This window comes from Eschrichtius robustus, chromosome 1 (assembly GCF_028021215.1).
Source record: "Eschrichtius robustus isolate mEscRob2 chromosome 1, mEscRob2.pri, whole genome shotgun sequence".
Taxonomy (NCBI): Eukaryota; Metazoa; Chordata; class Mammalia; order Artiodactyla; family Eschrichtiidae; genus Eschrichtius; species Eschrichtius robustus.
This window is the reverse complement of record NC_090824.1, coordinates 73,521,910-73,534,812: the sequence shown is the minus strand read 5'-3', so window position 1 is coordinate 73,534,812 and position 12,903 is coordinate 73,521,910. Positions and strand designations below refer to the sequence as shown.

Genomic DNA, 12,903 nt, shown 5'->3' with positions numbered 1-12,903 from the left:
AGGCCTGCCCAGCTGTCAAGGAAAGGCTGGCAGTCCTGGGCCTCGAGGCTCAGAACTGGGGTGGGAGGATGGCCGGCCAGCCATCCTGTAGGTGCATCCTGCCCGTCAGCATGGGAAGGGCAAGGGGGAGACGGAGTCAGCCTACCTCATTTGACTGCAGCCAATGGAGATGCTCCCTGACCCCGGCTTCGATGATATCGAGCCCACAGGAGTCAAGGATCTCGATGCCAAGTGTGGCATCTGTACCTGAAGAGCTGCTTCGACTAGACCAAGGGGCCCAGGCCTCGGCTTCAGGGGGAGGGTGACTGAAATGAGTGGTCTGGCACACGGTGAGGTGCTGGCGTGGCTCTACCTCCCAATCCCACCCCGCAGCCCGCAGCCCGCTCCTCCCACTGCCACTGTACCCTGCATCCCCAGACCCTGCATAGTGTACGACTGCTCTGTTTGGATTCCCCAGACTCCCACCCTAGTCCCCTGGACCCTGTCTTCTGGGTAGAGAAAATCCCGGCCTCCCCCAGAGCCGCTCTGCAAAGATCACTGACTGCAAGAGTGCGTTTCTCACAGGTGTGTGTGCCTTCACCCTCCCTCCGAATGGCTGCTGCTGCTGACAGAGGGGGGTCCAGGTGGAGGCCAGCACTGGGTCACTCTGGCTGGGCCTCTAAGTAGTTTTATTTCTCCAAAACTGAGCCAGTCTCCTGGCCTAGCTCCAGTTGCGAAAACGCTTGACATTGCTAGAGCCAGAGTAGAGCCTGCCGCTGAGTCCAATTAGCTTGTTTTACAGCCGAGGAAAGAGGCCCAGAGAGGGGAAGTGACTTGCCCGAAGTCACAGAGATAGTTGGTGGCTGAGCTGGGACCAGGATTAAGCTTCCTGATTCTCTGTTCGCCACAGATGGGGTTCAAGTGAGAGAAGGTCTCAAAATCTTATACCCATCTTCCCTCCAGCTCCTCATCTCCCAGATCTTGAAGACAAACTACTTAGGTGTTGCCCTCAAACCATTTCTAGCTGTTAATTCTGTCCAGGAAAGAATGATTGGGTGACAGCTGACAAATTGAAAGGTGAGCCGTGGGGTTTTTAGCAGATACCTCTTTTCCCCTCCTCCTCGTCGCCCTGAACCTGCCCCTCTCCTTCTCCTCCTCCTCCCTCTGATGGTCTGTTCAACCTCATTCTCCCTCCTCAGTGCTGTATCCATTCCCCGTTAACCACATTTATGACCTTATACCCCTTTTGGTGACCTTTTTTCCCCCATTTGATTTGTCAATAAACGGATCAAAAAGGAGCTAATGTCCAGTATTTAAGAAAAAATTTTTTTCTTTTAGCTTTAGCCTCAATTATGAGGAGGGTGGGAGGCAGTTGTGGGCATGGGTGCTGCATGTTTTCCAGGCAGACTTGCAGATTTGACAGTCTGGATAGTAACTTTCCAAGTACATCTGACCTGAGCTCTTATTTTACCGAGGAGACCAGCGCCCAGGTAGTGATAGAGCTCAACCTCTCCCCCCACTGGTTCATGGCAGGGCTGTGAGGAGAGCCCAGGCTGAGGGCTTCCATGCTAGTGCTCTTTCCCGTTCACGTCTTAGAAGTGGGCAGGGTGGGAATGAAGATGAATGAAGGCTGGTGTAAGAATGGCATCAGTGCTGAACCAGCTTGGCTGTATCGGAAACACAATAGAACTAGGTTTGAATACTGACTCCATGGCTGCTACCTATGAAGCCTTTTCCTGGGGCCTTGGTCTCCCCACCTATCAGGTGCAGGGTAACAATTCCTAAATTATGGATGGTGCAAGGATCTTATGAAGTAATCGTGCAAAGAGGCTACTGTGGTGCCGGGTATGGAGTAAGCCTTCATCACTGTGATGGACTGCATGTTTGTGTTCTTCCAAATTCATATGTTGAAACCCTAACCCCTAGTGGGATGGTATTAGGAGGTGGGGCTTTGGGGGGTTAATTAGGTTTAGATAAGGTCATGAGGGTGGAGCACCCAAGATGAGATTAGTGTCCTTATAAGAGAAAGAAACTAGGGCTGCCTCTCTCTCCACCACTTGAGGGTACAATGAGAAGATGGCCATCTGCAAGTGAGGAAGTGGGCTCTTACCAGACACTTGATTTGCTGGCACCTTGATCTTGAATGCCCAGCCTCCGGAACTAAGTTTCTGTTGTTTAAGCCACCCAGTCTTTGGGGTTCTTGTTACAGCAACCCGAACCGATAAAGACAATCACATGCTAGCTAACGTTTCTTTTCTTCCTGCCCCTGGAGTGCTTGCTGTTATTGCCGCCTGGGCTCAGAAACCTTCCTAACCCTGGCCAAGCTTCCAGACTTCGGGTGTCTGCTTCTTGCTGTTTTCTCACCTGCCGGAATGTCTGTTCAGCATTGGCGGGGGATGGAGTGGCAGGAAGGAAATGTCCTTCCTGAGAACTCCCTGGCTCACGTGGACACGGTCACTTAGTATTTATAGAGCACCTACTGTGTGCCAGGCCCTGTCTGGTGTGGAGTGGATGGCAGGTAATGGGAATGGCATGGTGCCCCTCTGGGGCCCACCGTTAGGTGAGGGAGGCAATTCAACAAGCAAATACACTGCAGGGTGGTAAGGGAAGGAACACGGCATAGGAGCCCACAGCACAGGGGTCTGAAGCCTCGGCTCGTGTGCAATCCAGCGAGGTCTTGTCTTCCTGAACCCTTTCACTGAAAATAATGCACATGCTCTTAGGACAGGGCAGCAAGTGAAAGGTTCGGAACTCCTAAGTGAAAGATTGATCAGGAAGGTGGCTTAGCAAAACCTCTACTTTCTACTCAAGAGAACTTTAAGCAATATTCAGAATTTATCCACATTGGCTTCTGAGCCCTGTGTTGGTGAGATTTCTCTTCTTCGCGGCTGAACAATTTACAAGGTCTGATTTGACATATTTTTAGCGGAGCGAATAAAGATGTGTCCACAGTTGAGCACCATGGGCAGTGCAGCCTACTAGTCACTGCTTCTCTCCTTTATACCATCATGATTTCCCCTTCTCATTTGGGGCACTGGCAGGTGAGCTTCCCAAGTCTCTAACAGAGAAATTACAAAGTCACCAGTAGGCAGACAGTCCCAGACATAAGCAAAAATATTATATAAAGAACGTCCTGCAGTGTATCTCATTCTCATGTTAAAAAGTACATAAACTACTAACACAATATTGTAAATCAACTATACTCAAATAACAAATTTTAAAAAATGTACATTAACTATCTGGTGAGATGGGGACCCCCTAAGCTTTGCTATACCATGTTTTCCTAGGGACAGTTTATGATGTCCTTGTGTTTCTGGGTAGAAGTGAACACACCTGAAAGAAAGCAGCATTATAACAGGTAAATGGCTACAATAAAACAAAAATCCTACTCACTTTTTTTTTTTTTAATAAATTTATTTATTTATTTATTTATTTTTGGCTGTGTTGGGTCTTCGTTTCTGCGCGAGGGCTTTCTCTAGTTGTGGCGAGTGGGGGCCACTCTTCATCGCTGTGTGCGGGCCTCTCACTGTCACGGCCTCTCTTGTTGCGGAGCACAGGCTCCAGACGCGCAGGCTCAGTAGTTGTGAAGCACGGGCCTAGCCGCTCCGTGGCATGTGGGATCTTCCCAGACCAGGGCTTGAACCCGTGTTCCCTGCATTGGCAGGCAGATTCTCAACCAGTGCGCCACCAGGGAAGCCCCTTTTAACATCTTTATTGGAGTACAATTGCTTTGCAGTGTTATGTTAGTTACTGCTGTATAACAAAGTGAATCAGCTATATGCATATATATATCCCCATATCCCCTCCCTCTTGTGTCTCCCTCCCACCCTCCCTATCCCACCACTCTAGGTGATTGCAAAACACCGAGCTGATCTCCCTGTGCTATGCAGCTGCTTCCCACTAGGTATCTATTTTACATTTGGTAGTGTATATATGTTCATGTTACTCTCTCACTTCGTCCCAGCTTACCCTTCCCCCTCCCCGTGTCCTCAAGTTAGAGGTGATACAAACAGATGGAGAGATATACCATGTTCTTGGGTTGGAAGAATCAACATTGTGAAAATGACTATACTACCCAAAGCAATCTACAGATTCAATGCAATCCCTATCAAACTACCAATGGCATTTTTCACAGAACTAGAACAAAAAATTGTAGAATTTGTATGGAAACACAAAAGACCCCGAATAGCCAAAGCAATCTTGAGAAAGAAGAACGGAGCTGGTGGAATCAGGCTCCCGGACTTCAGACTATACTACCAAGCTACAGTAATCAAGACAGTATGGTACTGACACAGAAACAGAAATATAGATCAATGGAACAGGATAGAAAGCCCAGAGATAAACCCATGCACATATGGTCACTTTATCTTTGATAAAGGAGGCAAGAGTGTACAGTGGAGAAAAGACAGCCTCTTCAATAAGTGGTGCTGGGAAAACTGGACAGCTGCATGTAAAAGAATGAAATTAGAACACTTCCTAGCACCATACAGAAAAATAAACCCAAAATGGATTAAAGACCTACCCACTTTTTAAAGATTGTCCAAGAATCCCTGGGACATGTACCAGTTTTAACTTGTTTCCTAATTCATATGGTAACAGTAACTTACATATAGTGGATACTTGCTCTGTGCTTTCCAACACTGTGGGATATATACCATGTTTCTCTTCATTGTCTAGAGGAAGAAAATGAGGCAAGGGGAGTTTGAGTTATTTGCCGAAGGTCATATGCAGCTACTAAGCGAGAGGCTCCAGTGCCCACCACCTTCACCACTATGCTCACTGCTTCTCATGCAAGTATATTCACTTTGTTGCTAGAGTTACTTTCTCCCCACTAATCTATGGCCTCTCTATCCTTTCTTATTGTATGATATTAATATATGTTAGTATACTGTATATTAAGATTTCTCCATTTCAGTTTGGTCCAGATTAAGATGATTTACAAACTAAAACAGAGCCTGGTTTACCTCAGTTGGGTCCAAGAACAATTCTGTTGGCCCTGATAAATTTTGACGTGAATGCCATGCCCTCGTTTTCTGAGCTATAATGAGAAAATCTCTATTTTGAGTTGCCACTTAGGCATTTTACAGTGTAATGACCCTGCTCACATCCAGAGTCTGGACATTTAGATAAGGACCTGAGTTTAGGACTCCTGCCCCAAATTCCCGCTTGCTTTTCCTGGGGCGCCTTTTGAAATGACCACTTATGGTTGAGCCCGGGTAAAGTTAGTGACCTGCACCCCAACTACCTTACACATAATAGGTTCTTGCTATCCTGCTCACATGTGAACTGGGACAGAGGACTGCCCTTCTCCTTGCTCACTGCTTCCCTTTTCCCCCTCCTGGTTTCTGGGATCTGTAAGTAATAAATCTTTAAACTTTACTTCCTTTGTGTGAGTGTACTACACCTTCAATCAAAACGACTACAGAGTTTTTACTTCCCCGGATGGGGAACCGAGGGAGCTACCTCCTGACCCCATGTGGTGGCCTGTGCTTCCGCATTCAGCAGATCATAATCTGCATATCCTTAATTTAATACACCAGCTATGGGTCCCGCAACACACAAGGGGGTGCCATTTTCCCTCAGCTAATAAATAGTGCTATTTTGTAAGATGGTGAAAAATGAATCAGGGGAGGTCGCAGCAGCTGGATTGCAAAGGATCTAAAAAAAAAAACCACGTTAAGCAGTATGGATTTAATCCTAGACCCTCTCCCTTCCCCACAATACCCTAAAGGGCTTTAGGCAGTGAAGTTGCCACTCTGGCAACCCCCGTGTGGAGAATGGACTCAGAGAAGCAAAACTGGAGGCCAAGGGGCCAATTAGGAAGCTTTCATAGAACTCTGAGATATTGGTAGCCAGATGGATGGAAAACAATGGATGGAACTGATTTATGGGGGTTATGGGAGAGGGAGGAATCGAGGATCATGCCTGGTGTTTGGTTAGGGCAACAGGGACGTGCCATTTTTAGACACAGAGAATAAGGGAGAAAACAGATTTCGGGAGGAAAGACTCTAATTTTAGCAGGTTGACTTTAAGGTGGGTTAGGCAAAGTAGGAGTCTGACATTTGGGAGGGAGGTCCTGGATAGAGATAAAAAATGTGGAAGTTGTCAGCATATGGATGGAGATTCAGGCTTTTGAGAGTGTGTCAGGATGAAGGGAATCCTAGGGCAGAACCTTGAGGGAAACTGACATTTAGGAGATGGGCAGAGGTACAGGAGGCTGAAAAAGAAAGTGGCCTCAGCAGACAGGTGGAAGCAGAGCCCAGAGCACGCACAGTCAGGGAAATGCGGGCCGGAGTGCTTCTAGAAGGAGGGTGTGGCCAACAGGGTCAAATGTTAGGGAGAGCCTGAGTGACAGAGGACTAGATGATAGTGACATTAGTGACGCAGAAGTTGTGAGTGACTAGCTGAGGGCAGTTTAGGTGGAGCAGCAGAGGCCACAGTTGACTTAAGGGGTGAGCAACTGGTAAGCATAGATATTTGGCTCTAAAGGGGAGGAGAGGTGACGCTAGCTAGCATATAAAGCTGAGGGTAACCATATATCTACCACTGTTTCCATATCCATCATTTTTTGTTTTAGACTTAAGAGACTTGCGTCTATTTAACTGCTCAACAGAAGGAGTGAGTAGGGAGGGAGACATTGAACATACAGGAGGGAGGAGAGGAAAAGAAAAGAGTATGTTTCCAGGAAATGGAATCCATGACTGGTGGATGAAGATAGCCGCCTTGACAGAAAGAAGGACACGACTTCTACTGAGCCAGACAGGAAGGAGAGATGAGGAGGAAGGTGAGTTTTCGGATGCGCTGGTGGGAAGTGTTCCTCCTGGGGTTTCTGCTTTCTCAGTGAAGTAGTAGGTGAAGAATCTGCTGCTGGCAATGGGGGCAGTTGGAGGAGTAAAAGTTTTAAGGAGAGAACAGAAGCCTTCAGTTGGATTCCGGGGAAGATGAGGAAAGAAGCTGGCAAAGGAAACCACAGAAGAATTGCTTGGAGAATTGCTCCAGGGGTGGCTGGAGACCATGGACTTAGATCCACAGCATATCCTTCAGCAGGACTTTTCTCTGTAGCAATCAGCTGCCAGGGCGTGGGTGTAGGGAAGGCAGACAGTTGGATTCTATTCTTAGGATCCTTAGAGTCCTAGGAGATTTTTGTGCCTGGAGAGGAACACTAGCCACCATCTGTACTTTATTTATTGTTTAGTTCATTTACTTCATAAACCTACTTAAGCAAAACTTGTCGCAACATTTAAACACTATTTATATAACCAAGTCAAAATCTACACATTTTACAAATCAAATTATTTAAACATTGATTGCAAACTTAAATCTTCCTATACATTTCAATCAAATCATCAGTGTAATATGTCAGCTTCTCTAAAAGCATCAAGCATTTTGGTAAAGCACACACATCTTACAAGGATTATAAAATTTTTTACACCTACTCTTATACTCATTATAAAAATGGGTTTGTAGACCCAAGAGAAGGACACTATCTCAGTTCGGACCAATTTTTGAATTTGGATATCCAAAAGAAGAATATTATCTCAGTGCAGATGAAGTTTTGAATTATTAATCAATGAATTCTTGGTTGGGACCTGGGAAATACTTTACCTTCTAAGATGATGAAAATCTGAGCCAGTGCTTATCTTATATATCACTAGAACTTTTCAAGTCCACACTTTTTGCATGAATTAGTGTATTGTAACTGGATGACTTTTCTTTAAATGATGTCATCTTTAAGTTTAATGACTATGATATGCAGATGTCCCAGAGATGTCCATGCCCAAACCTCTTATGTTTAACAGTAAAGGGACATTTTCTATGTGATTAAAGTTACGTGCCATAAAATAGAGAGCTTATCCTGGATTATCTGTGTGGGCCCAATCTAATCACAAGAACCCTTAAAATCAGAGAATTTTTAAAGTCAGAGACATGACAGAAGGGTAGGTCAGAGAGGTTCAAACTGTGAGAAGGACTTGGCCTGACGTTTTTGGCCCAGAGATTGATGGCAAGGAACCTCAATCCTACAACCATAAGGAACTGAATTCTGAATGAGCTTGGGAGTGGATTCTTCTACTTCAGTAAGGAAGGCAGCCCTGCCTACACCTTTCTTTTGACCTAATGAAACCCTGAGCAGAGAATCCAGTCATGCTCTGCTGGACCTCTGACCTACAGAAACTGTGAGATAATAAATAGTTCAAAGTTGTGTTAAGACACTACTTTGTGGTAATTATTACACAGCAATAGGAAACTAATACAATAACTTTACTGACATTATTTACAAATTTATCTAGCTCATTTGCATTTTTACAAACTTCCCCAATATCCCCGATATTGTTGTTTTCCCTAATATCCAATCTCCTCTTCTTCCTTATTATATAACTCCTGACTTTTAGCTGGGCATAGCTGCCTGGAATAAAGACTATTTCCTAGCCTCTCTCCCTTGCCTGGTGTGGCTAGATATGACTAAATTCTAGCCAATGAGATGCAAACAGAACTGTTGGAGGTACCTCTCAGAAAGCTTCTTTAAAAGGAAATGGGTTTGCCCTTCCTTCCTCCTTCCTGGGACTGTAAGGGTGAAGTAATGGCTGGAGCTCAAGGAGCTATCTTGGGTCAGGAGGTGATATGCTAAAGGTCGTAGAACAGCAAGAAAGGAAACTGGGCTGTGGTGATCATAAAACTGCCATCCAACCCTGCACTCTTTATTTGCAGATTCTTCTATGTGAGACAGAAATAATCTGCCATCTTGTTTAACCCATTATTATTTTGGGTTTTACTGTTACTGTAATCTCATTATAATTAGTAGTGTAGTATAGAGGCCCCCTTTCCCAAGAAATGAAGGATCATGTTTGAGCAGTGAGCAGTTATCTTTTGGATGTTTGCCTAATTCATGTTCATGTAACACACTGTTGGAGCTTCTTTCTTCCTAGTTGTAATATATGACCAGATGGTGCCAATCAGTCTCTTTCATTTTTGATACAGTTCCAACTTTTTCTGGAATTACTGAGAGCTCTCTGGATCCACCCCTCCCTACTTATGCAGATAAAGAAAAATAAATGCACCTTATGAATAGATATAATATCTGCTATACTTATACTCTTCTACTTATCAAAATTAACTAAAAATATCCTATTATAGTCATACTTCTTCGCTCAGTATATTAACTACATTTTTGCACATTGTATAGTTACTTTTTCCTTTTTGAAAATCACAACAGAGTTGTGGATTTTAAAAATTCACCTTGTTCCAATTAACAATATTATTTTCCTTTTGATTATCAAATTGTCACAGAATGTCAATTTGTGGAAGCCTATTAAAATTGGTTCCTTTGCCTTCTCAGCTCTACCCTACATTTAAGAAAGTATCTTTGCTTTTTGTCTTCATCAATAGGTTCCAGGCCTAGAGTTATTTATGACATGGAGCTATTCTCCAAGGGACCTTGAGTCCTTTTAAAGGTGAATAATATTTGAGGCAAAGATTCAGGTGCTAAGAATGCATATCAGATTTTTTCCTGATGTTGTTTCTATGCCGCTTTAGTGACAAAGTTTGAAAAAGTTATTTCTTTTGAAAACCACAAATTCACATTGGTATTTCCTATTTAACTCAGGCACTACCAAATCCTCTTTTATTTGACTCTGACATACAGTTTTACATTTATTTTCCCTACAGCATACCTGCTTGTATCCTGTAACCCCTGAACCCAGTTGTAATGTCGTGTTCTCTCTTTAGTGATCCTGTAGGGTCTCACTGAGCATCATTCTCTAATTACTTTATTGATAGATTCATCCATGCTGGGCCAATGGGACAGAGAGATGAGACAGAGTTTATAATACTGGCAGGAGAGTGGCTGAAAGGATGAATTATGGAATCCAAGGAATTTTAAGGAGGAGGATAAGACAGCACAAATCAGGAGAAAGAAGAGAGGTTGTGGGATAGTGTGGGACAGGTACAGTGAAGGTCCCTGAGAGAGCTGGGAGGAAGGAGGTGGTGGTCAGAGCGTGAAGTGATTGAACTTAAGACTACAAAGGTGGAGCAGTTCTAGGAGGGGGCCACGGTCATTGATGTGTTCCATGCCTGGAGATCTACAATTGCCCACATGTGACCTACCTCCACCTCCAGCTGCCAAAGGAACCTCTGTATACCCACTCTCGGCTAAAGCAAACATACACACCCATGTCTTGGGTGGGGAGATGAGGGCCAGAGTCCATCTGGGATCTGCCACAAATAGACGCCCGGTTCACCGTCTGCTGGCTGCCCCAATGTACATGGAAAATGTATACTGTGCTCAGGCTGGGTGCATGCCCCCTTCCTGCCGCACCAGCCACAGGCTCTGGGCTGCTCTGTGGCCCTCACCCCCCACAGTTCTGCTACTGGCTGAGCCTCCCTCCTCCTCTAGTCCGCACGGTGCTGGCTCAGCTTCTGACTGTGCTGGCCGAGCTCTGTGATGCTGGCGCTCCTCACAGGAAGGATCCTGCTGGGTATGCTGAGGCTGGTCCATCTGGTCCCCTGTAGGGGCCTGTCAGGATCACCTGTACCACCTGTTCCCAAATAGCACTGAGCAGGAAGCTGGGTTGGAGTTGGGGGACAGGAGGAGCAGAGTCTGCAAAGTAGCACAGGCCTCCCTACCTGCCAAACCCTGCCCTGATCCTAGGGCTGCAGGCAGAAAGAGATGCAGTGAGAGGCAACCGTGAGGGGTAGGTTAAGAGGGGCAGGTCCCGAGACACCAGAGCTCTACTCTTCACCTTGGATGTTTGGCACAGGGTCCCATGCAAGGACGTGGAATAAAGGCAGCCAGAGGGAGTCCCTCTCCTGCCCTAAAGATGCTACTTCTGTGGCAGGAGAGGGCAGAGGGCAGGAGTCAGGGGCTAGATTTCCATCCTTGAAAGGCTTGAGTCCTCAGAGTGGGAAAATAAGGAAGCCAGAGAAGCTTGAATATTTCCAGCCACCCAGCAGGTTCCCTCGACGCAGGCGCAGAGATACCCGGTCCCCGGGGTCCAGGGGCAGTAGCACAGAGCTGGTGGCTGCCTCCCGGGTCACGTCTGGGTCGTTGGCAAAGGCCGAGATGACAGGCCATGTGTTCAGCATCAGGCTCACCTGGGGAGGGGAGCCCAGTCAGCACCTCACCCCAGTCCTTGTCCCAGGACCCCCACTTTCCTGAGGGCTTCCTTCCATCTCTGCAGCCCCAGAGGGACACTCTGGAACCTGGGAACCTGAGGCTCAGAGCACCCTCCTGGGAGGGCTGAGAGGTGGCCGGTGTTGGACTCTGTGCCTCCTTCACAGTCTCTGCTAGGCGGGCCCTTTCCCGCCTTGCTCCTGGCCCCCCAGGATGCAGGCCAATGGAGGTCTGCCTGGGGATCCCCTGGGCTCCACTTATTCCCCCCTTCCCTTCCCCTCCTGAGCCGGGGATGGGACAGGGCCTAGGGTTCAGGTCACCTGGACAGTCTGGCGGTTGTACACCTTCACCACATGGAACCGGAAGCTGTAGACGCCCCGGACAGGGGCCACGAAGGAGCCTGAGGCCCGGTCAAAGCCACCGCCCTCGTTCACCAGGACCTGTGAGAAGCGACCCTACTGAGTGGGGCTTGGGGATGCCTGGGGCTCGGGGAAACCAGGATTGGGGGGAAGGGGCAGTGAGTAAGGAAAGGAAGGGGTGGCAAGTAGACCAAACAGGAGGAATGCACAGATTCAAAAGCAATGGTGAGAAAGGGCAAGGAGGGTGTGGTGGGAATGAAGGGCAGGGAGACGGGCAGCGGGCTTGGGGGCAACTGGCCGCAGCAGGTCTGTTTCCTTAGCAGCAGAGTGGGTTTGGACAGTGATTCCAGGTCTTTGCAGGGTAGAGGGATTACCTGGTCGAAGTATATGGCTCCACTGGTGCCATTGCCGATCTCCCCTGCTGGCTCGTGGTGGTGGCTTCGGACTGCAGCAAATGCCACTCTTCCAGGGGGCGCCTCTCCCAGGGCTGCTCCCCCTGGCCCCCCTGAAGCAGCTCGGCTGGGCTCACAGACCACCAGGCACTCACCTTCCAGGAGGACTGGCTCTGTCCCCTCCTGGGCCCACCCGGTCCTCAGGGCCAGAAGTGTCAGGGCCAAGGTCAGCCCGGGGCTGAGTGAGGGACCTGGTGGCCAGTGTCGCTTTGCTCCCAGCATGGCTGAGTGGCTCTGTGACCCACAAGCCTTCTCTGTCTGCTCCTTGGTTTTGCCCACCTCTCCTCCAGGCTCTCACCACCCCTCACCCTGCTTCTCAGCCCTCTCTCTGGGACTCATGGTCACCTGGTCTTGGCATCTCCCTCTCCATCCCTCTCTGTGCCCCACGACTCTGTCCTGCCTCTCACTCCTGCTGTCACTGCAGTTCCTGCCTCCTCGGCAGGGCACAAAATGACAGCAGCTGGGCTCTGGGAGGGAGAGGAGAAATGAGGCAGCCATACAGGAGGGCTACAGCCAGAACCCCAGGGCAGCCCCTCCCGAGAGCACTGAAGGCTGGAACTGGGACGACAGAGAACATGGGTGTCTGTGTGAGACTGCGAGTTCCTGTATGTGTATGTGTGTGTGTGTGTGTGTGCGTATGTGTGAGACAGCTCCTACAGCTCCTCCCCTCACTCCTCCCCTCTTCAAAATCCCTCGCAAGTCAGCAGCCCTCTTAGCAGCATCTTTTCCACCGTTGGAAAAAAGGGAGTGTCCTTGTGTTTCCCCCGCAATTGTTTTGGTGGAAAGCGCTTGGCCCAACAGTATCACTATCCTGTGACCCTGGGCCCGTCTCTTCCTTTCCTTGGTCTTCTGTATCTTCATCCGAAGGGACTGCATTAGTCCCTTTAAAGCGCTCTTCACCTCCATCTCTCCATGAAGTGGTTCCTCATTCCTGAGAAACAACTGCGTGGAGCGATTGAAAACTCAGAAGAGCGCGAAGACGTAACCCCGCAGGCTTGGAGCAAGA

The 12,903-nt window shown here is 47.8% G+C and overlaps 1 protein-coding gene across 1 annotated transcript; it reads right to left on the bottom strand.

The window, feature by feature from the left end:
- Positions 1-9,213: 9,213 nt before the first annotated feature.
- Positions 9,214-12,792, bottom strand: CBLN3 (cerebellin 3 precursor). Its single transcript, XM_068546935.1, has 3 exons — positions 11,820-12,792; positions 11,407-11,526; positions 9,214-11,067 (listed from the first exon to the last, which is right to left on the bottom strand). The coding sequence occupies exons 1-3, from the start codon at positions 12,117-12,119 to the stop codon at positions 10,870-10,872; spliced, it is 618 nt and encodes a 205-aa protein (XP_068403036.1). The 5' UTR covers positions 12,120-12,792; the 3' UTR covers positions 9,214-10,869.
- Between the last annotated feature and the right edge of the window lie 111 nt (positions 12,793-12,903).

Bases quoted from the DNA above. Each gene is read 5' to 3' on its own strand.
- CBLN3 (XM_068546935.1), bottom strand. From the start codon at position 12,119: ATGCTGGGAGCAAAGCGACACTGGCCACCAGGTCCCTCACTCAGCCCC. The intron at 11,527-11,819 runs GTAATCCCTCTA...CGCTTCTCACAG, and splicing joins GAGCCATATACTTCGACCAG to GTCCTGGTGAACGAGGGCGG. The intron at 11,068-11,406 runs GTGACCTGAACC...TCCCCTCCCCAG, and splicing joins ACAACCGCCAGACTGTCCAG to GTGAGCCTGATGCTGAACAC.